Source organism: Carassius gibelio, chromosome B21 (genome assembly GCF_023724105.1).
Source record: "Carassius gibelio isolate Cgi1373 ecotype wild population from Czech Republic chromosome B21, carGib1.2-hapl.c, whole genome shotgun sequence".
Lineage (NCBI taxonomy): Eukaryota > Metazoa > Chordata > Actinopteri > Cypriniformes > Cyprinidae > Carassius > Carassius gibelio.
In genome coordinates this window covers 1,469,705-1,492,713 of record NC_068416.1, presented here as the reverse complement: position 1 = coordinate 1,492,713, position 23,009 = coordinate 1,469,705, and the positions used below count along the sequence as shown (strand labels likewise).

Below are 23,009 nucleotides of genomic sequence, written 5' to 3'. Positions count from 1 at the left end.
CATAAAATTAGGATTTTATTGACGGGAAAGTCATAGTTAGTGCTAAATAATTATTCCCAATTCTAAAGTGTTACCAAATGCATTAGTATGGGCTGTTAAACAGATTACTGTGTGAATAAATGAATACAAACAATAACTAATTAAATGTCATTATGCTGCATCAGAGTGGGCGGTAGATGGGCTGGGGTCAGTCTGATCCAGACACTATAAATGAAAGGACAGTAAGGAAAGTAGAACAAAATCCTAAAAGGAGGAGGCTCACACATGGCCTATGAGACAGAGGATCATGGGACTCAATACTGCTTTCCTGCTATCAACTCATCGTGTATCAGGGGAAAACGCTCCAGACATGAATCCAATATCATGTATATGTTTTCTTCATTGGTGTCAGCGTGGACTGTGTTTCTGAACCTGCTGGTGATCATCTCAATCTCTCACTTCAGGAAGCTTCACACTCCAACCAACCTGATCATTCTCTCTCTGGCTGTGGCAGACATGTTTATTGGACTTGTGATGCCCATAGAGACCTCGAGGCTGATTGAGATGTGCTGGTACTTTGGGGAGACTTTCTGTGGACTGTTTTTGACAATAACATGGCTGCTTATTTCAGTATCTCTAAGTAATTTAGTTTTAGTTGCTGTTGATCGTTATGTTGCTGTTTGTCACCCTTTACTGTACCCACAGAAAATAACCACGACTAAAACATTAATAAGCATCTGTTTGAGTTGGGTTTTTTCCTCAACTTCTAGCACTGCCTTTGCAATTGGTAATGGTTATTTTGACATTTCAAGCAAAACAAATATGTGTTATGGAGAGTGTTCTGTTATGATTAGTTTTGCTTGGAGAGTCACTGATCTGATCTTGTGTTTTATTTTTCCTTGTATTCTGATCATATCTTTATATTTGAGGATTTTCTATGTTGTACATCAGCAAGTGAAAGTTATAAACGCCCTGATGAAGGGTGGCAAATGTGTAAATGAAGGTTCAGTGAGAAGGAAATCAGAGAGCAAAGCTGCTCTGACATTAGGAATCATTGTCACAGTTTATCTGCTTTGTTGGATTCCATACTATATCTGTCACGGTTGGGTTAAGGGAAAAACACAAGGAAAGGGTAAGATCCAATAGCAGGTAAGGTTTATTGCACAAACAGGTTAAATACAAAATAAAACTGTCTTGAGAGACAAACCAAACAAAAAGGGAACCGGATGAAACGGGGAACTCGGAAGAACGAGAAGGTAGAGGAAGTCTGGGGAAACGAGAGCATGAGACACATAGGGTAAGGACTCCATAAAGACGACAGAGAAAGACAGCTCTATATAGGGAGACTAATGACTAAGGATAGTCAACACCTGTGCGATTTAATTGGAGTGCAATTACTGTGACGACATGACCAGACAAGCGGAATTAAAGTGCCTATGGTGAAGTGCCTAAGGAGAAGTGCGCTCACTAGAGGACACCCAGGAAACAGAGACTGATAGCGTGACATTACCCCCTCCCCTACGGAGCAGCTACCAGATGCTCCACCTGAAACCCCGGAAAACCCAACAGAAAAAGAGGTAGGAGGGAGGTGAAGCGGAGGCGGACTAGGGGGAGGGACGGAGGGTCAGAAAACAGAGACAAACAACCAGGTGGAATGGAGAGACAGAGACAAAGACAGGACAACCAGGTAAAATGGAAGAAAAGAGACGGAACAACCAGACGTGATGGAAAGGCAGAGACAGGAAAGTGTAACACAAAACAAGGAGTCCAGGAGGGTGGTGGACCGGCGGAAGGAAAGAGGGGAGGGACGGAGGGCCAGGTCCAACGGAGGAAAATAGAAAAAACAAAAAACAAATGAAAACAAAAACATTGGTAAATGGAGGACATTAGGTGATGCCCACCCGGGCGGAACAGAGGGCCATCACACCCATGTGGTCAAAGCAGAAGCCCCCCCAGGGCGGAGCGGAAGGCCACCACCTCCACGTGGTCGCGGCCGAAGTCCCCCAGGGCGGAGCGGATGACCACCACGTCCTCTTGGTCACCGCCGGAGTCCCCCAGGACGGAGCGGATGACCACCACGTCCTCATGGTCACCGTCGGAGTCCCCCAGGGCGAAGTGGTCTCGGGCACTGCATCGGGAACGGCCTCCGGCACCGCATCGGGAAAGGTTTCGGGCCCCGCCTCGGTCTCCGGAACCGCAACGGACACCGCCTCGGCTTCGGGCCCCGCCTCGGCCTCCGGAAAAGCATCGGACACCGCCTCAGCCTTGGGCACCGCCTCGGCCTCCGGAACAGCATCGGGCACCGCCTCGGGCACCGCCTCGGCATCGGCCTCTGGAACGGCCTCGGGCACCGCCTCGGCCTCGGGAACAGCATCGGCCTCGGGAACAGCATCGGGCTCCGCCTCGGCATCGGGCACCGCATCGGCCTCTGGAACAGCATCGGGCACCGCGTCGGCCTCTGGAACGGCATTGGGCACCGCCTCGGCATCGGGCACCGCCTCGGCATCGGCCTCTGGAACAGCCTCGGGCACCGCCTCGGAAACAGCATCGGCCTCTGGAACAGCATCGGGCTCCGCCTCGGCATCGGGCACCGCATCGGCCTCTGGAACAGCATCGGGCACCGCCTCGGCATCGGGCACCGCATCGGCCTCTGGAACAGCATCGGGCACCGCCTCGGCATCGGGCACCGCATCGGCCTCTGGAACAGCATCGGGCACCGCCTCGGCATCGGGCACCGCCTCGGGAACTGCATCGGCATCAGCCTCGGGCACCGCCTCGGGAACTGCATCGGGAACAGTATCGGCATCGGCCTCTGGAACAGCATCGGGCTCCGCCTCGGCATCGGGCACCGCATCAGCATCGGGCACCGCCTCGGCAACAGCATCGGCCTCGGGAACAGCATCGGGCTCCGCCTCGGCATCGGGCACCGCATCGGCCTCTGGAACAGCATCGGGCACCGCGTCGGCCTCTGGAACAGCATCGGGCACCGCCTCGGCATCGGGCACCGCCTCGGCATCGGGCACCGCCTCGGCATCGGGCACCGCCTCGGCATCGGGAACCGCCTCGGCATCGGGAACAGCCTCGGGCTCCGCCTCGGGAACTGCATCAGGAACAGCATCGGCCTCGGGAACAGCATCGGGCTCCGCCTCGGCATCGGGCACCGCATCGGCATCGGGCACCGCCTCGGCATCGGGCACCGCCTCGGGAACTGCATCGGCATCGGGAACAGCATCGGGCACCGCCTCGGCATCGGGCACCGCCTCGGCATCGGGCACCGCCTCGGGAACTGCATCGGCAACAGCCTCGGGCACAGCATCGGCCTCGGGAACAGCATCGGGCTCCGCCTCGGCATCGGGCACCGCATCGGCCTCTGGAACAGCATCGGGCACCGCCTCGGCATCGGGCACCTCCTCGGGAACTGCATCGGGCACCGCCTCGGCATTGGGCACCACCTCGGGCACCGCCTCGGGAACAGCATCGGTATCGGCCTCTGGAACAGCATCGGGCACCGCCTCGGCATTGGGCACCACCTCGGCATTGGGCACCGCCTCGGGCTCCGCCTCGGGAACTGCATCGGGCTCCGCCTCGGGAACTGCATCGGGCTCCGCCTCGGGAACTGCATCGGGCTCCGCCTCGGGAACTGCATCGGGCTCCGCCTCGGGAACAGCCTCGGCCTCTGGGACTTTCTCCAGGCCTTGAGGGACGGTCGACGCCTGTCTCCTCCTCCTCCGTCCTCCACGATGGCGAGTCGGCGGCACCTTGTCTGGAGACTCAGGCGTTGAGTCGTCCATCTTAAGCTGTGGCTCTGAGCTGGCGACAATCCTGTGCTGTGGTGCTAGGCTGGCGGCCATCTTGTGCTGTGGCGCTGGGCTGGCGGCCATCTTGTGCTGTGGCGCTGGGCTGGCGGCCATCTTGTACTGTGGCGCTGGGCTGGCGGCCATCTTGTGCGGTGGCGCTGGGCAGGTGGCAGTCTTGTCTGGAACTTCTGGTGTGGTTGTTGCATCCCACTGAGCACGATGGTGCAGGTATTTGGTAAACCCCCAAAAGTCCAGGATCTCTAACCCCTTCATCTCCCATTGAGGTAAAGGATCATCCAGGCAATTATTAAACAAATCTTTAAGTGCTGCATCATTGTAACCTAACCCGACTGCCAAAGTCCAAAACAATTGCGCCAGGCCACCCACCTCGCTTCCCTTTTGATGAAGGGTGGTTAAGTTCCGGAATCTCCTCCTCCGTTCCTCCATGGTGGCTGGGGAACAGATTTGAAATCTCACACCGCTGGATCTAGGCATGATGGAGTCCTTCTGTCACGGTTGGGTTAAGGGAAAAACACAAGGAAAGGGTAAGATCCAATAGCAGGTAAGGTTTATTGCACAAACAGGTTAAATACAAAATAAAACTGTCTTGAGAGACAAACCAAACAAAAAGGGAACCGGATGAAACGGGGAACTCGGAAGAACGAGAAGGTAGAGGAAGTCTGGGGAAACGAGAGCATGAGACACATAGGGTAAGGACTCCATAAAGACGACAGAGAAAGACAGCTCTATATAGGGAGACTAATGACTAAGGATAGTCAACACCTGTGCGATTTAATTGGAGTGCAATTACTGTGACGACATGACCAGACAAGCGGAATTAAAGTGCCTATGGTGAAGTGCCTAAGGAGAAGTGCGCTCACTAGAGGACACCCAGGAAACAGAGACTGATAGCGTGACAATATCAGCAGTTCCTTCAACAATCATAAATGTTTTGACATGGGTCATGTATACTAACTCAGGTCTGAATCCTATGGTCTATGCTTTATTTTATCCCTGGTTTAAAAAGACAGTTAAACTCATCTTAACTCTGAAAATATTTCAGCCAGCATCCTCTCTGGTCAATATTTTTACAGAACATCAATTGTAATTAAACTGATAAAGCCATCATTCTGAGAAAATTTTCAAAAAACCCGCAATCGTCATAAAGGTAAATAATCATAATGGTTGTAATTTACACTCCATGCATTTTATTATTATAGATTTTTTTCGAGTGTCATTGCTACTGTACAAAATTTTTGCAGGTTTTGTCAGAATTACCAACTTATTTTTACACAGTATGTTTAAGTGACAAAATGTTCTGTTGTGTTGCATTAGTTTAGGAAAATTTAATCCCAAATCTTCAGACTAATACAATAAAAGGTAAAGATGGATATGCAAAAACATAATGACAGACACAATGGCTATGTTTACATGCAACCAAATAGTCCGTTTGTAATCTGACTGACTGCTCATTCGGACTGAAAAGCCTTCATTTAAACACTTCATTTAAACACCTTAAATCGCTTAATCGCACTTGTTATAACTGAGCTCAATCGGATTGAAGCGGGTGGTTTATTCCTCTTCTAATACGAATGAGAGTGCATATAAACACCCGATCGGATAGAACCCAGAAACTGAAAGGACTGTAATGACGCAGAAGTAATGTTATACTGATGATGCACGGAACGAGTGGCTCTTCCTTTTATATTTAAAGTGATGTATAAACGTGTCCTGTCATTTTAAAACTCTCACTCAATAACTGTGAAGTGGAGCAGGAGAACCCTGTTTCAGATACTCATCCACAGGGGCTTTTTTTTTGTGATTATTACGAGCAGCACAGCACAGTGGTTTATATTAATATTTATCCATAAATGGATAGATATTAATTCTGCTGTTAAAAACTTATAAAGAAACCATGTAGGAGAGTGGTTATCATGTGCAAACATTGAGAAACTTTAAATCATCTATATGTCATTTGAATTTTCACTTTCAATATTTGTGCAGAGTGTGCATGTATAAAAAAACTGATTCCGATTTGAAGCTTTTGACATAACATGCACATCAACCCGATCACTTATTTAGCATTCGTGTAAACACTACATTCAGATTCATCAATCGGAATGAATTCAGTTCAATTGAACCAAAAATGTGCATGTAAACATAGCCAAAGAGGACAGTCTTATAGAAGTATGTGTAATTGTCAAATGTATTACCGTATCATGGTGGTTTATCACAAAGTGAATAATTAAAATGGCTTACAGCACACCTCAGATTAAAACATCTGAAACAAAGTAACTTCAGATTTATCCAAAATGCATTTAAAGGGTGGAGCTACACACAAAGGTAAAGCCTAACAATAAAAATAGTAAATATTTGAATGTAACTTTTTAAGTAAGTTGAAGTAATATTTATTGTTTCATTTAAACTGATGTGATTAAATACTGTAACTGCTAAACATCACCTCATGTAGGCCGATTTGGTTTTTTTTTTAATCCAAACAATGGCTAAAATTATGCAAACCATTGTTTTGAAACCTCACACTCTTTTTCTTTTCTTTTTTTTTATTTATTAAATAAAAGGAATGGATTATTAAATTGATTATTTTATTGGATTGACTAAAGGGGTCATATGACGTTGCTTTGTGTAATTGGTGTAAGGAAATTTGTTTTTGCAGTTTAAGTTTAAAAAAACTAAAAAACCATTCCACATAATGTACATTATTGTTGCTCCTCTATGCCTAAGCCTTACTTTCTTCCGGATATCTGCCATGGTGGCGCAACTCAGCTACCTCATCCTGAAACCGTTTTTGCGCATCACCTTGATATTGCGTACTCATATGCTGGAATCGATGGATGCATAAGAAAAATGACTTCTTCCTTTTCTAGTCAATCTCTGTATGGAGATCAGGAAGAAATGGAGGGCTCACCTGAGCTGGAGGGCAATGGCCAGGAATATAATGCTCATAGAGATGACCTCGCGGTGTCACCTTCTTAGCACGCTTCCACGGCAAGTCAAACCTTGCCGTGGCATGATACATAACCTCCAACAGCTCACGAGAAGCAGACGTCTGCCCCTCTTTCCTTAATTAGAAAGACAACTGAGAGTGGAGACTTTTTTGTTGTTGTTGTTGTTGAAAAAACACTCACAAATGCACGCAAATCTTCCCCTAAAGGACATTGTGTGCATGCTCTTATCCCAAACAACCAATGCCAAGATTGGGTTTTTCATCGGGTATCAAATAACGATGACATGGATGCACACATCCTCTAAATATTTTGCTAGTGCTTGCTTTGCAAGGAAGAAGTCTTAATAGACTTACATCTTTAGACAAGATGCTTCCCTCATATAGAGATAGCATGGCAGCATCTCCTTAACAAGTGTAATCTTCTCATAACCATTCTTACACATCCCCTCGATGTTGGCATAACCAGTATGCTCAACCCGATCTCACGGCAATTCGTACATATTTTACAAGGTGGCTTATCCGTACAAATTCTTACGACCACACAAATTCATAAATTTTTTGCCAAATCATACGTATTATACGAGTTGCACAATTCGTAAGAATTTGTACGAATGACCTACACCTAACCCCGCCCTTAAACTTAACTGTCACTGGGGTTTAGACAAACCGTATAAAAAGTGAGGTCGTACATATTCGGACCTCACTCGTGAGGACGAATTGGTTGTGAGATAGCGTTGGTATGCTGGAATCTGTGAATGTGGATGATAATGATTTTTATGTTTTATAAAAAAAAAAATAAAGATGGAGTACAGCATAAACAAAAGGAAATTACTGATAGGGAGAAATTTCCCTTCAGATCCTTTCCATGTTCTCAACGAGACACAACGCGCAGCATGCATTCTGCTCTAGTGGAAATTAAACATGCTCCGCCCACTCACTAGATTACCACAGAAATCAAGGGCAAACAAAACTGCTGCTGCATATGCATCGCTATTCTGGTGAGAGGCGAACGCACTCATGAATATGCTGCTACAAACTCGGGTAAAATTTGATGGAATACTCATATCCCCTGAGAATCTCACGAATGCATCACAATGAGTGCAGCAGAGCTCATCCAATTTCTGCGAGAGCTGAACGCTTGCGTTTACTCTTCACTAAACAAACACACCACAGTATGCTAGGCATGTGAACTGCAGTTCAGACAGGAACCACTTTGGCAAGTTTACTTCAGTTTATTAAACACAATTTATCTTTGGCGGTATGGTTCTTATGGGGGTTCTTGCTCCCAGAATTGAACATACAAGAGCTTTAACATTAACCCCCTGGAACCATGAATTAAGAAATACATAACAATTAAGACTTTTTATAAGTATTTAAAGCAAACAGTGATAATCATATGGATGTGGCAGTGGGACGTCTATCCTGTAGCCTGGTTTTGAAGATGGGTGTCTCTCAACAGTGAGGTCCATACCAGCTAAGATTTTGGAAGCCTTAGTAATCTGAGAAAAAAAAAGAAGACGACAGCCAAAAGGTGCACAGTAATGTGCTCATGCTTATAATGGGGAAGGAGGGAGGGTTGCGAGCGGTTGAGCATACTTACTGAGCAGTAGTGCCATGTATATATATATGTCCCGTGTCTAATAGGAGAGAGGTGGTGATTGGAGCGATTTGTCAGCTGACCGCATCAGCTGTTCACAGCCTTGCCTCCATGTCCTGACTGAACTAAGGCTGCACTCGATTTCAGACAGGAACCACTTTGGCAAGTTTACTTGAGTTTATTGAAAACAATTTATCTTTGGCGTTATGGTTCCTTATGGGGGTTCTTGTTCCCAGAATAATTGAACATACAAGAGCTTTAACATTAACCCCCAAAACATAATGAGAGTATTACTGCCAGATGAAGAACCCCCAAAACCAACCTTGTTTCAGTCCTGCAAAGAGAAAAGACAGTCTTATTGAGATATCCTTAATGTAGCCTACTGGCTAGCGAAGGGGTTTTCTCCCTTCTAATGAGGCAGAAAATAGCCGGCCTCTCTATAAATAAGGTAGCTGGTAATAGCAGCGAAGGGTTTTTTTCTCCAGCGGGAGAACCGCAAAAGAGCAGTATGTCCCTGAGCTTGGTATTAGTGGTAGGAGAGTAGCATTTCATTGTTTCCTTCCTGCAATAGAGAAAGATAATGTTGTAGAGATGTCCTTAAGCAGCTTATGGTAGGAGAGGGGTGTTCTCCCCTCTAAAGCGAGGGAGAGAATAGCAAGTCCCCTCTTATTTTAAGTAGCAGGTGTGTTCATCCTCTGCTGAAGGAATACTCTGCTGTGTGTTCATCCTCTGCCATAGCAGCAAAGGGTGTTCTCTCCAGCTGGTGAGAACAGCAGGTCCCTTTCTTTTGAGGGGGAGTTTGTCCCTCGCTTGAGGGATAACAGCGGCCCCCTCATGTATCACAGCAAGGGGTGATCTCCCAGTAGGAGAAAACAGCAGCCCCTTTTCCTTTATATATATTTTTTTCTCATCTCCTCATCCAACTTTGCTTTCTCCATCTCCATTAACAAAACAGCAGCCCCCTTTTTTCACATAGCAGCGAGGGTTTTCTCTTAGCAGCAGTTCCTTCCTCATTCTTCTTCTTCCCCATTTCCTTCTTCTCATCCTCCTCCTCATTCCTCTCCTCCTCATTTTCAATCTCCCTTTCATCCTCTTCCTTATTCTTATTATCCTCCTCATTCTTCATTTCCTCCTTCTCATCCTCCTCCTCATTCTTCTCATCCTCTTCATCATTCTCCTTTTTCCCTTGCGGTCAGTGTCGTATTTTATTATTATTAAATGTACGTAGTACGAAATATCCACTGGTTATAACCAACACTCCTATATTTAGCTGTAGATCAGCTAAAGACCATTAATCTGCTTCAGAGCCTGTCCAAAATCGGTTCATGAATAGAAACAGACATGTCTATATCACATACTTATCACTATGAAGTAAATAAAATGCAGAATTGTCAAATATGCAGGCGTTTCAGAACATTTCGTGAGCACAGATACTCTAAACTGCTTAATACGGTGCCATATATTTCAAGAATAAGTTTGCATGATTATTATTTTTTTTTTTTTACATGCTAATACAGAGGGTATATGCGCTTTGATCGATGTATGATGATGATGACTTGACTCAATACAACAGCTGACTACATTAAAAGCTTTACCATTCTAAACGCAGATTTATGGCCATTTTTGGAACTGAAATGTTGAATAAACCTCGAAACACACGTGATCATAGTCATGTGGTGAGTCTGGCCAATCGTGAACAGCTGTGTTGTCATCAGCGCTCCAGCTGTTGCTCTGGAGAAAGTGCAGGCTGAATCAGCGTGCTGCTCTCGAACACTCTCACGATACTTGATGGCACACATGACGGTCCTGTGCGCCGGCGCAGTCTTAGTCGGACAATATTCTACCCGGTTTGCACAGCTTTAGTCAGATTTGCGATTGGTTTGTAAGGTGCTGGTGAGTCAAACACACCTGATTCTCATCGAGTCTGCTGCCCAAGATCGGATGCAGCCAGTATTTCTCACTAATGATTCCCGATGGTTTCGTAGGATGGTTAGTCTTTGTCTCCCTCTGTAGTTCCGTGAAGGTACACCAGGGTTCTTACTCCCTTGAGTAAATCCAAGCACTTCCAAGAAATTTAATGTTCCAGCACTTCAGACTGGGTAAATTACCCCTTTTTTTGCATAAATACTCTTACCTTAGTTAAGCACATGCACAGATACCCCACGGACACCCTTACTTGTAAAACGTTTGGATTTTAAGTTGCATTAGCATTCCATTGTTCTAGAAAAATCATCAAATTGCCAACAGGTGGCGCATTTGGCCCTGTACAATGGTTTGTATGAATGTCCTTACAATAATGATGCCCTTAGATTTTGTCACAATAACGATTAATGTTTGTGGGAGAATGACACATCATGTTCATAAATCCTTCGATATGTGATTTTTGTAGCATAACAGAAGGTTAATCCATTCGGGATTTAATTTAAAGACGTGCAACATATCCCTGATTGATGACTGACGATTCCACTGCATTTCGCGGACTAGCCACAAATTAATTATTGTTACATTGTTCCGCTGTTGTGCTAAAATGGCAATAATACCTACCCTGATGCTGGGGAACCCTGCATATGATTGTATGCATTGCAGTCTTAGAAAGTAGTTTAACTGAGCAGGGAATATTTATTTATTAATTTATTGCATTAATAGAGCACTCAACAGCCACAGGCACAGACTCGAGCGAAGCTGCTTATAAAATGAACCATGGTTACCCATAAGAGCAAATATTAACCCAAATGTGCCAATTTCCTGGCAATTATTAAATCCAAGCGCTTATACAATTAACCCTGAAAAAACTGCATTAATTTTCAGCAGAGGATTCGAACACCCGTACTATGACCCTGTATGACGGCAAATGTGTATGAGCCAACAGTTAGCCAAGCGTTTGATCAGGTGCGCTCTCAGTCAGTGCAAGCCAGCAGTGGAGCCGGCAAAAGCACGGCAGGACTAGCACATGATGTTGGACAATATATAAACCTCACAAGCAAGCAGTCCCATATCTTGATAGCTTTAAATACCTTCCTAGCGTGTGGAGTGGGGAGGGATCGCCCGCAGTCGAAAATAGGAGTAGTGAAGGGAGCTCTTTAAACAGCTGAAAATCAGCTTGCACCTTTAAAGCAGTACCCCCTTTTTTTTTTTTTTTATCTAGCTATATATCATATGGTCAGACTTTAATTTAGGCAACAGCATAAGCCCTTGTCGGATACGTTTTAGCATTTATACGAGCAAAATTACGATCTGTACATGTAGTATAAAGCACTTGATTGTGTTTGAGCAACAGAAAATCACGGATTAAACCCAGTGTGTTGTAGTTGTCAGATAAGTTTGATCAAGCATCCCTCAAGCAGCAGCCGTTAATATCGACAGCCTTGACCACAGATTAACGAGGCTTGTGGGAATATTTAACTGTGTTACTGATGTGGTAATATGATAGCATGCCTTGCAACGTAACTGAACAATAGTTTTTCAATAAACAATTTCTGAGCATGTTCGCCAAATGGCACTAGGCTTTAAAAATTAAATACTTTGCTTAGCTTCGTGAAGACGTCCAGAGATGAATTAAAGTTGAAATTGTCAGTTGTTCATGGATGCTTTGATTTTGTTGAATATAGTTTCTTCCAGCGGGGAGCAGATCTCTGACGATGAATCGCGTGCGAAGTGTCTATATCAAGAGCTCACTTGTTTTTCACAAACAACACGCCGAATTCGCTTAAGTTCACGACTGAATCTGGTGAGATACTCTGTGGGAATCCTGCAAAACCTGATTTAATGCTTCCTATGGAGATAGATTTGCCGTCTGATAGTTCATGGGCGAGCAAAGGGCTCTCGTGAGCAGTTTGAGCCTTGCGAGCCATTGAGCATACTTACCGAGCACATATAACCACATATATATATGTCCCGTGTTTAATAGGAGAGAGGTGGTGATTGGAGCGATTTGACAGCTGACCGCATCAGCTGTTCACAGCCCTGCCTCCATGGCCTGACTGAACTAACGCTGGGCTCGATGTGTCAGAGCAAAGCCTCTGGCGAGAAACATGCACTTCTGCTGTACACTTCAAACTAAACTGGGAAATTCTCACTAACTAAAACTCCTCTCTTATTTTTTATTGACTTAAGGAACAGTTTGATGTCATCTACATCATAATCGCAGCTGGAAAACTCTGTGACTATATGAAGGTATATTAATGCCAAATAAATATATATTTTGTAGGCAAATATCAATGTCCTAAAACATCAATGCTTGTTAAAGACTACTCTTGCTGCCACATTCTGGTTTAGCTGCAGAGGTTCCCTTGTGAAAAAAAGTGTGTTTAAAATATGCAAAATATTGTGTGCAAAATATGGAATTTGTGTGTTAAGTATTCTGTCAGTGCAGCTGTAAGTCTCCAGGTAACTCATGTTGTAAAGGCCACAATCAACAACCCGATCAACTATGCCAAGGATATTTGTTGCACTGTGTGAGGCAAATGGTGGTCATACCAGATACTGAATGGTTTTTGGACCCCCCAATACAGTAAAACTGCACATTTTAGGTTGCACAGCCTAAGGCACACCTATGCAATAATCATGCTGACTCTTAACAGGGCATAATAAGACTGAGTTTTGGTGATGGAATCCCAAGCAAAGTTCACTCTGGTCGCTAATCAAACAAGTACGCAATATTAATCAGAAAAAGTGATTTGATTTATTATTTATTATTGATTTATTGATTTATTTAAAACCAACCAAACCAAAAGGCTAAGGAAAACAGTCTGACACCATGGTATAATGAGCATACTCGCACCCTAAAGAGAGCATCCCGGAAAAAATGGAGCGCAGCTGGAGGAAAACAAAGCCAGAGGTATTTTGTATTGCTTGGCAGAAAAGTAACCTATCCTACAGAAAAGCATTAAAATCTGCTAGATCTGATTACTTCACATTTCTTTTAGAAGAAAACAAACATTACCCAAGTATTTATTCAATACAGTGGCTAAATTAACGAAAAATAAAGCATCAACAAGTATTGACATTTCTCAACATCACAGAAGTAATGACTTTATGAACTAATTTACTTCTATATTCGATACTGTTAAGAGACAAAATTGTAACCATGCAGCCGTCAGCAGTACAGTATCGCATCAGCCAATGCTCTACAGATCCCCTGAGGAACAGTTCCACTCATTCTCTACTATAGGAGAGCAGGGCTCTGAACTGGTTCAAGGAACAAAATGGAACAGAAACAAATGAAATTTTAACAGGAACAGAAACAGAAACAAAATCTAATTTTATAGTTCCGAACAGAATCGAAAATTTTAAATGGCCATTAACTGGTTAATAACGTTATTTTATCGTTCCATTTAATATTTGAAATTTGCTGTCAACCAATCACGAATTCCAGCAGTACGGCATCTGCAAATGTGACGATGAAAAATGTCTGCTCAGCTGTGAACTTATCATAGGCAAGTCTCAATGGCAATGCAGCGCCTTCAGGGCTGGATTAAGACCAAATTGTGCCTGATGCTGCAGCACAGAAAGGGCCTATTTTTTTCTCTGCGTTGGTGTGTGTGCATTCCACACTCAAGCACCAGCATGCTTACCCTTTCCTGCCCCACTGAGGACCGCAGCTCTCCTTTGATTATTCCCAACTTTGAGAAGCTCTGCTTGCCGGAGTCATTGTATAGATAGATGCTCAACCCAATTTCAACATTTGGAAACATCTGAAAAAGATTAAACGATGAAAAAAGCTTGTACAAGCTCTGCTGATTCTTTCACAGTCGTGAATGCAGCAAACTGTATCAGCTAATTTTAACCGATATATATATATATATATATATATATATATATATATATATATATATATATATATATATATATATATATAATATAAAACATTTTTTTTTTTAGATCTTGTTTGTAAGCTCTTTACTCAAGTGGATATTTTAATCATATTATTTCCACCAGAGTGACTGCCATACTTTCTCCTATAATATTACAATACAGTTTTTAATTTAATTTTAGATATATTCATATAGTAAATTATTTAATATTTCATTAGATCTTTTTTTCACCTATTTAACTATTTTAACCAACTTCTCCTAATTTCCATGACATACCTCTTTCTGTTTAGTTTTTTATTCTGTCTGATGTATTTACACTTTTTGTATGAATTGACAGTCTCAACTCTATTTTACTATCAATGTAAAAAATTATAAGAATAATTATTTATCTTTACTTCTCTTTATTATTTTGTCTGCACACATTTTTTTTATATATATGTTAACTTAATGCCTTGCTCTCACTTCTACTGCACTGATCTCAGAAAATTTTCTAATTTTCTTTCACACAGACATCCAAAATGCAAAAGCCTATTAAAGATCTTGATTCAAATTTTATCTAAACTATTTTCCTAAACACATTCACTCCTTCTAATTCCTTCATTCAGACAAGGCTAATGCTTTCATTCTATGTCCCATTATTCATAGGGCTCACTATTCATACCACATCGCCATACCTCTTGGTGTGGCAAGAGCTGTGTCCATCTATGTCAATCCACATTTAAGTGATGGGAGGGGTTCGCAGCTCTTACCTACCCAATATGGAATTTATTTGTTTATTAAAATACTCACCTTCACTCACAAAGACATGCATACAGACACAGTCTCAGACGAAACACTACCCTCTTCCTGAGTGACCTGCTGTGCTCTCGCTCTTTTACTGAAAATCTCCCTCAACTCAGTAAATAAATCGGTGCCCAGCAGGGATTCATGCCCAGTGGTATCTGTTGAATTTTGTGCGCTTTCTTGCTATATGTGCTTCATGCTTTTTGCCATCCCTTTTTGGCCCAGTCTACAATAAACACAGACCATTGCATGCAATGTATTTCTGCCTACACCATTCAGTTTCAATTTAGGTCTCTTGTCAAGGCTTTCCTAACAATAAACAAAATATGTGCATGCAGTTATTTCTTCTGGAATAAAAAAAAATCATTTTTTATTTATTTATTTAATCATTTATTTCTACATTTGGAAGAGCAGATCCTAACAACGGCAAGCAACACACTCTTGTTATATAAGCAAAAATGTTTACCTTATTTTATGGTGGCCACCGTTGTTAATGTTACTCGTCAGTGAGTCCAAAAGTGGTCCTCCATTCTGCTGCTCTTTTCCAGTCCCATGAGGTGCCAAAATATCTGCCGCTGATCTGAAGAATCAAACTCAGTCTTGGTTTTGGTTCAAGAAAAGTAGACTTTATTTCAAAGAGTTCCTGATTGTTATTCAGCTTTTCCTTTTATATAGTTTTTTTCTGTTTATACAGGGTAAGGCGTGTTCTATACATTTCATAGAGTTTTCATTATGCATACAATTCGATTCCTCCCTAAAGAAAAGGGTAAAGAACAAGGCCCACCTGTACGTTTCCAGATGTTTCTCATCTGAGGGTCTGTATTTTGCTATGCATACTTTTTTCCTTTTAACACACAGGTCGAAACGATTATAATGGAAGTATTTTGCATGCATACTCACCTATCGATATTTACCCGTTTCCTCATTTTCAAATTGGGTACAACTCTGTCTTCAGAATGATGATGTGTTTTAAAACTTAACTGTATATTTGAGGGTTTTCTATGGACAATAACATCTACTTCACTAATCCTACCCAACACCTAAATTTAACAACTACCTTACTAACTATCAATAAACAGTGAATTAGGAGCTTATTGAGGGGAAAGTCATAGTTAATGTTGAATAAGTATTCCCTATTCTAAAATTTTACCAAAACCATTATTATGAGCTGTTGAACAGACTACTGTGTAAATAAATTAATACATACAACAAATAATTAAATGTCTTTATGCAAAATCAGAGTGGGCGGTAGATGGGTTGGTCAGTTTGATCCAGACACTGTATAAATGAAAGTACTGTAAGGAAAGCAGAACAAACTCCTAAAAGGAGGAGGCTCACACATGGTCTATGAGACAGAGGATCATGAGATCCAGTACTGCTTTCCTGCCATCAACTCATCATGTATCTGGGGAAAACACTTCAGGCATGAATCCAATATCATGTATATCTTTTTTTCATTGCTGTCAGTGTGGACTGTGTTTCTGAACCTGTTGGTGATCATCTCCATCTCTCACTTCAAGAAGCTTCACACTCCAACCAACCTCATCATTCTCTCTCTGGCTGTTGCCGACATGCTTGTTGGATTTGTGATGCCCATAGAGGCCACGAGGCTGATTGAGATGTGCTGGTACTTTGGAGACACTTTCTGTGGACTGTTTTTGGCATTAACAGGGCTGCTCATTTCAGCATCTCTTTATAATTTGACTTTAATTGCTGTTGATCGTTATGTGGCTGTGTGTCACCCTTTACTGTACCAAAAAAAAATAACTACAACTAAAACTTTGATTATCATATGTATCTGCTGGATGTGGTCTTCAGCATTCAATATTTCCTTCGCAACAGATCCATCAAGCAGAACACATGGGTGTTATGGAGAGTGTCCCTTTATGTCTAACTTTGCCTGGAGTATGACTGATCTGTTCTTGTCTTTCCTTTTTCCTTGTACTGTGATTATAATTTTATATCTGAAGATATTTTATGTTGTACATCAGCAAGTGAAAGCCATAAACACCCTGATGAAGGGTGGCAAATGTGTAAATGAAGGTTCAATGAGAAGGAAATCTGAGAGCAAAGCTGCTCTGACATTAGGAATCATTGTCACAGTTCATCTGCTTTGTTGGATTCCGTTCTATATTTATTCCATATCAGCAGTTTCATCAACAATTACAAATGTTTTATTATGGGTCTTGTTTATTAACTCAGGTCTGAATCCTTTGGTCTATGCTTTATTTTACCCCTGGTTTAAAAAGACAGTTAAACTCACCTTAACTCTGAAAATATTTCAGCCAGCATCCTCTCTGGTCAATATTTTTACAGAACATTAATTAAACTGATAAAGCTATCATTCTGAGAACAATTTCGAATTCGAATTTCATTGCTACTTTACATAACTGTTGCAGGTTTTGTCAGAATTTAACCCATTTGCTGTCAAAGGTCATCCACGGCCCCAGATTATTGTTGTTTCACTTTCACAGCATGTCAAACATCACCTTCTGGACAAACTGTGCAATCAGCAGGAAGATTAAACTCTCTAGCTTTGATATTTGGGTACTGTTTTGGGAAACTCTATATTATCTATATGTCACTTTTTACTTCACTATTTATCTATTCACTACTTAATCACTATTTATATGCAGCGTGCGCATGTATTGTAACTTTTCAAGTACATAAGTTGAAGTAATATTTATTGTTCCATATAAACTGATGTGAATAAATGAATACTTTAACTGCTAAACATGACCTAATGTAGGCCGATTTATATTATGATCCAAACAAAGGATAAAATTATGATTAGTTTTCAAAGCTCACACAATTTTCCTTTTATTTATTATTTAATATTTCTATGCCACCTTTGGATTAATTTAGTGGATTAAAGGGGTCATAATATTCTGAAATATTTGAAGTCTTCGGTTCTTTTAATTATGATGATTTTGTCTCACATTAAAAAAAAAAAAACACCAATTCACTCAACAAATAAGAATACTTCATAAGACCAATAATAATAATAAAAATAGTGATTTGTTGGCCTTCTGGAAAGCATGTTAATTTACTGTACATATACTCAATACTTGGTAGGGGCTCCTTTTGCTTTAATTACTACGTCAGTTCGGCATGGGATGGAGGTGAAAAGTTTGTGGCACTGCTGAGGTGGTATGGAAGCCCAGTTCCCTTTCGAAAGGGAACCCCACGCTGTATCCTGTAGAGAGCGCTATGGGAAAGCTGTCAGCGTGACTGGTGTCTGAAGCATGAATGAAATAACAACAATGAACTTGACATTGGCTACATGTGGACGATGTGTATATTGGATACACATCATCCTCTTTTTTTGTCTTCAAGAGACCTTGTGTACGTAGCAAATATTTGTTTGACTCACAAGAGAGAAGGATGTTGCATTCGCAGAGCTACTAGAGCAAAGGTCTGTACTCTAGCTTTTTGCCAGCATTTGCACGAGAAAATGCCTTTTCTTCCAGAATTCCTTTTTGTTTAAATTTTTTACAGAATAGGAACTGTGTATAATGTGGGTTATCTACATTACTGGTGAAGGAGGCTAGTGACTTGAGTCTCCTCATCCTCGTAGCACAGGTTGTGATGCTCTCTGTGAGCCTCCCTGATCAACTGTTCTTGAGACTGGTACAGAGTCGGAGTCAGAGCAGATCTACTGGAGGGACATTGGATCATCAGTGTGTGTGTGGGGGGGGGGCACTGTCGTTTGATAAATATTTTTTGACGCATTGGCAACATCATAGTAGCATGGACATCCAGACCTAAATCTGAAAGATCTATATAGAATGACAATGAACGGTTTAGTCTTGTGTTTTTATCTAAAAGAGGAAACAGAAGACAATTGAAACAAATGAAATTTGCTGTTTTGCCGACCGGATACGGCAAGAGTCAGTTAGCTCCAATGATCTATATAGAATGATATTTATTTTTTACCTGTCTTGATTCCTAATACAAAACAGATGACGAATGTTAGGTTAAACGATCAGAATACAATTCCATATTAAAGCTGCAAGCAGCGATGAACGGGCCCTCGCACCCGGGCTCACCGCCATCGTGTGGCTTTAGTAAAAAGGTGAACGTTGAGAAATATGCATTTAATGTCCTAAATATAAGTGGAATATATCAAAGTATATCCCATATATGTGCCAATCTTACCGTTGCCAGCAGGTGGCGCTATCATTATAATGGAATATTGGTCTTCAGATGTGTTCAGGCAAGGACTCTTATCAAACAAGTGAAGTTTGGGGAAGATTGAACATTTTATGCTTGAGTTACAATAACTTCTCTTGCTGTGGCAAGACATCAAATTTTGTCATGGCGCCATGGAAACGCCCTTTAACAAAAACTCAAGATCTTCAAAAGTTAACATTGCACAGGCCTTTAGATTAGACTGACCACAAAATATATGTTAATCTCAAAAAAACTATAGGAGTAGTTTGTCGCAGTGTAAAATATGTAACTTCCTGTTGCCAATAGGTGGCGCTATGACTATAACTGAATATTGGCATGTAGATCTGTTCAGGTCAAGAGTCTTATCCAACATGTGAAGTTTGGGGCAGATTGGACACTGTATGTCTGAGTTACAGCAACTTCCTTTTTCATGGCGAAACATCGAAATTTGTCAGGCCGCCATGGACCCGCCCTTTAACGAAACCTCAAGTCCTTCGCAATTTATTATCGCAAAGGGCTTTAGATTACACTGACCAAGTTTGGTGTTGATCTGAATAAATCTCTAGGAGGAGTTCGTTAAAGTACAACCCCTGAAAATGGCAAAAACAACACCAATTTTGAAGGGAAAATTCAAAATAACCGACTTCCTGTTGGGATCCGGATTTCGTACCAAGAGACTTTTTTGTAGGTATTGGTGTGTTACATGTGTGTACCAATTTTTGTACATGTACGTGAAACATAGCTCGAGGCGCACTCCGTTGAAAGTGTATAGGTGGCGCTATAGAGCCATTCTGCCACACCCGGTGGAATATTGGCCTGCAGATCTGTTCAGGTCAGGACTCTTATCACACATGTGAAGTTTGGGGAAGATCGGACATTTTATGCCTGAGTTATAACATCTTTTATTCCCATGGCGAGACATCGAACTTCGTCGCGGCGCCATGAACAAGCCTTTTAACGAAAACTCAAGATCTTCACAACTGAACATCGCACAGGCCTTTAGATTAGACTGACCACAAAAAAGACACTGATGTCATAAAATTTCTAGGAGTAGTTCGTCGCAGCGTAAAATATGTCACTTCCTGTTGCCAATAGGTGGCGCTATGACTATAACTGAATATGGGCATGTCAATCTGTTCAGGTTCGGAATCTCATCCAACATGTGAAGTTTGGAGCAGATTGGACATTGTATGTGTGAGTTATAGCAACTTCATTTTTCATGGCGAATCATCGAAATTCGCCAGGCCGCCACGGACACGCCCTTCAACGAAAACTCAAGATCTTCGCAATTTAACATCGCAAAGGCCTTTAGATTAGGCATACCAAATTTGGTGTTGATTTGAAGAAATCTCTAGGAGGAGTTCGTTAAAATACAACACATGGAAATGACCAAAATTACACAAAATATGCTCATAATATTAAAAATAACCGACTTCCTGTTGGGTTTAGAATTTCGCTCCAAGAGTCTTTTTTGTAGGTATTGGTGTGTTACATATGTGTGCCAATTTTCGTGCATGTACGTGAAACATAGCTGGAAGGCTGTTGATTTTCTTGGTATAGGTGGCGCTGTCGAGCCATTTTGCCACACCCTCTTCTGAATCCTATATCAGACGAAAATTTTCACTAGGTTTGACCCGTGTGCAAAGTTTCATGACTTTTTGAGCATGTTAAAGCCCTCAAAAATGCGATTCATTCGGGAGAAGAAGAAGAAGAATATAATAATAATAATTAAAGCTGCAAGCAGCGATGAACGGGCCCTCGCACCCGGGCTCACCGGCAGTGAGTGGCCTTAGTAAATTGGTGAACGGTGAGAAATATGCATTCAAACTCATAAATATAAGTGGAAAATATCAACATTTATTCCACATGTGCCAATCTTCCTGGTGCCAGCAGGTGGTGCTATCATTATAATGGAATATGGCCCTTCAAATGTGTTCCGGGCAGGACTCCCATCGAACATGTGAAGTTTGGGGAAGATCGAACAAATTATGCCTGAGTTACAACAACTTCTCTTGCTGTGGCGAGACATCAAAATTTGTCATGGCGCCATGGACACGCCCTTTAACAAAAACTCAAGATCTCCACAAGTTAAAATTGCACAGGCCTTTAGATTAGACTGAATACAAAAAATACTTTAATCTCAAAAAAATTCTAGGAGTAGTTTGTCGCAGCCTAAAACATGTCACTTCCTGTTGCCAGCAGGTGGCGCTATGACTATCACTGAAAATGGGCATGTAGATCTGTTAAGGGCAGAAGTCTTATCTAACATGTGAAGTTTGGGGCAGATTGGACATTGTATGTCTGAGTTACAGCAACTTCCTTTTTCATGGCGAAACATCGAAATTTGGCAGGCCACCATGGACACGCCCTTTAACGAAACCTCAAGATCTTCGCAATTTAACATCACAAAGGCCTTTAGATTACACTGACCAAGTTTGGTGTTGATCTGAATAAATCTCTAGGAGGAGTTCGTTAAAGTACAACCCCTGAAAATGGCAAAAACAACGCCAATTTTGCAGAGAAAATTCTAAATAACCGACTTCCTGTTGGGATTCGGATTTCGTACCAAGATACTTTTTTGTAGGTATTGGTGTGTTACATGTGTGTACCGATTTTTGTACATGTACGTGAAACATAGCTCGAGGCACACTCCGTTGAAAGTGTATAGGTGGCGCTATAGAGCCATTTTGCCATACCCGATGGAATATTGGCCTTCAGATGTGTTCAGGCCAGGACTCTTATCACACATGTGAAGTTTGGGGAAGATCGGACATTTTATGCCTGAGTTATAACATCTTTTATTCCCATGGCGAGACATCGAACTTTGCCATGGCGCCGTGGACACGCCTTTTAACGAAAACTCAAGATCTTCACAACTGAACATCGCACAGGCCTTTAGATTAGACTGACCACAAAAAAGACATTGATGTCAAAAAATTTCTAGGAGTAGTTCATCACAGCGTAAAATATGTCACTTCCTGTTGCCAATAGGTGGCGCTATGACTATAACTGAATATGGGCATGTCAATCTGTTCAGGTTTGGAGTCACATCAAACATGTGAAGTTTGGGGCTGATTGGACATTGTATGTCTGAGTTATAGCTACTTCATTTTTCATGGCGAATCATCAAAATTCGCCAGGCCGCCACGGACACGCCCTTCAACGAAAACTCAAGATCTTCGCAATTTAACATCTCAATGGCCTTTAGATTAGGCATACCAAATTTGGTGTTGATCTGAATTAATCTCTAGGAGGAGTTCGTTAAAATACAATGCATGGAAATGGCAAAAATGACAAAAAATTTGCTCATAATATTAAAAATAACCAACTTCCTGTTGGGTTTAGAATTTTGCTCCAAGAGTCTTTTTTGTAGGTCTTGGTGTCTTACATGTGTTTACCGATTTTCAGACATGTGCGTGAAACGTAGCTCGAGGCGCACACCGCTGAACATGTATAGGTGGCGCTGTCGAGCCATTTTGCCACGCCCACTTCTGAAACCCATATCAGACGTAAATTTTCACCAGTTCGGAGGTGTGTGCAAATTTTCCTGACTTTTTGAGTATGTTTAGGCCTTCAAAAACGCGATTCATTGGGGAGAAGAAAAATAATAATAATAATAATAAACAGAGCAGATACAATAGGGTCCTCACACCTTCGGTGCTCGGGCCCTAAATATAGCTGCAAGCAGCGATGGCGGGCTCAAGCCACCAATGCCATCGCCACCCCGGTGGCATCAGGTAAACTGTGCCCAGCGGGCACATGCATTCACAATATCCCTCTGGCAGTTAGGTTTTAAAGGATATGGCGGTTAAAGGGTTAATCCGAATCATCTAGACTTTAAAATCACATTCACAGAACAATATATATATATATATATATATATATATATATATATATATATA

The 23,009-nt window shown here is 42.0% G+C and overlaps 1 protein-coding gene and 1 pseudogene across 1 annotated transcript; both read left to right on the top strand.

Moving 5' to 3' along the window:
- The first annotated feature begins 210 nt into the window (after positions 1-210).
- On the top strand, positions 211-4,884 carry LOC127985974 (trace amine-associated receptor 13c-like; annotated as a pseudogene).
- Positions 4,885-16,274: 11,390 nt separating this feature from the next.
- LOC127985558 (trace amine-associated receptor 13c-like) lies at positions 16,275-16,904 on the top strand (the record flags this gene model as incomplete). Its single annotated transcript, XM_052587610.1, has 1 exon — positions 16,275-16,904. A coding segment is annotated over exon 1 (630 nt), but the record flags the coding sequence as incomplete, so codon positions are not given.
- Between the last annotated feature and the right edge of the window lie 6,105 nt (positions 16,905-23,009).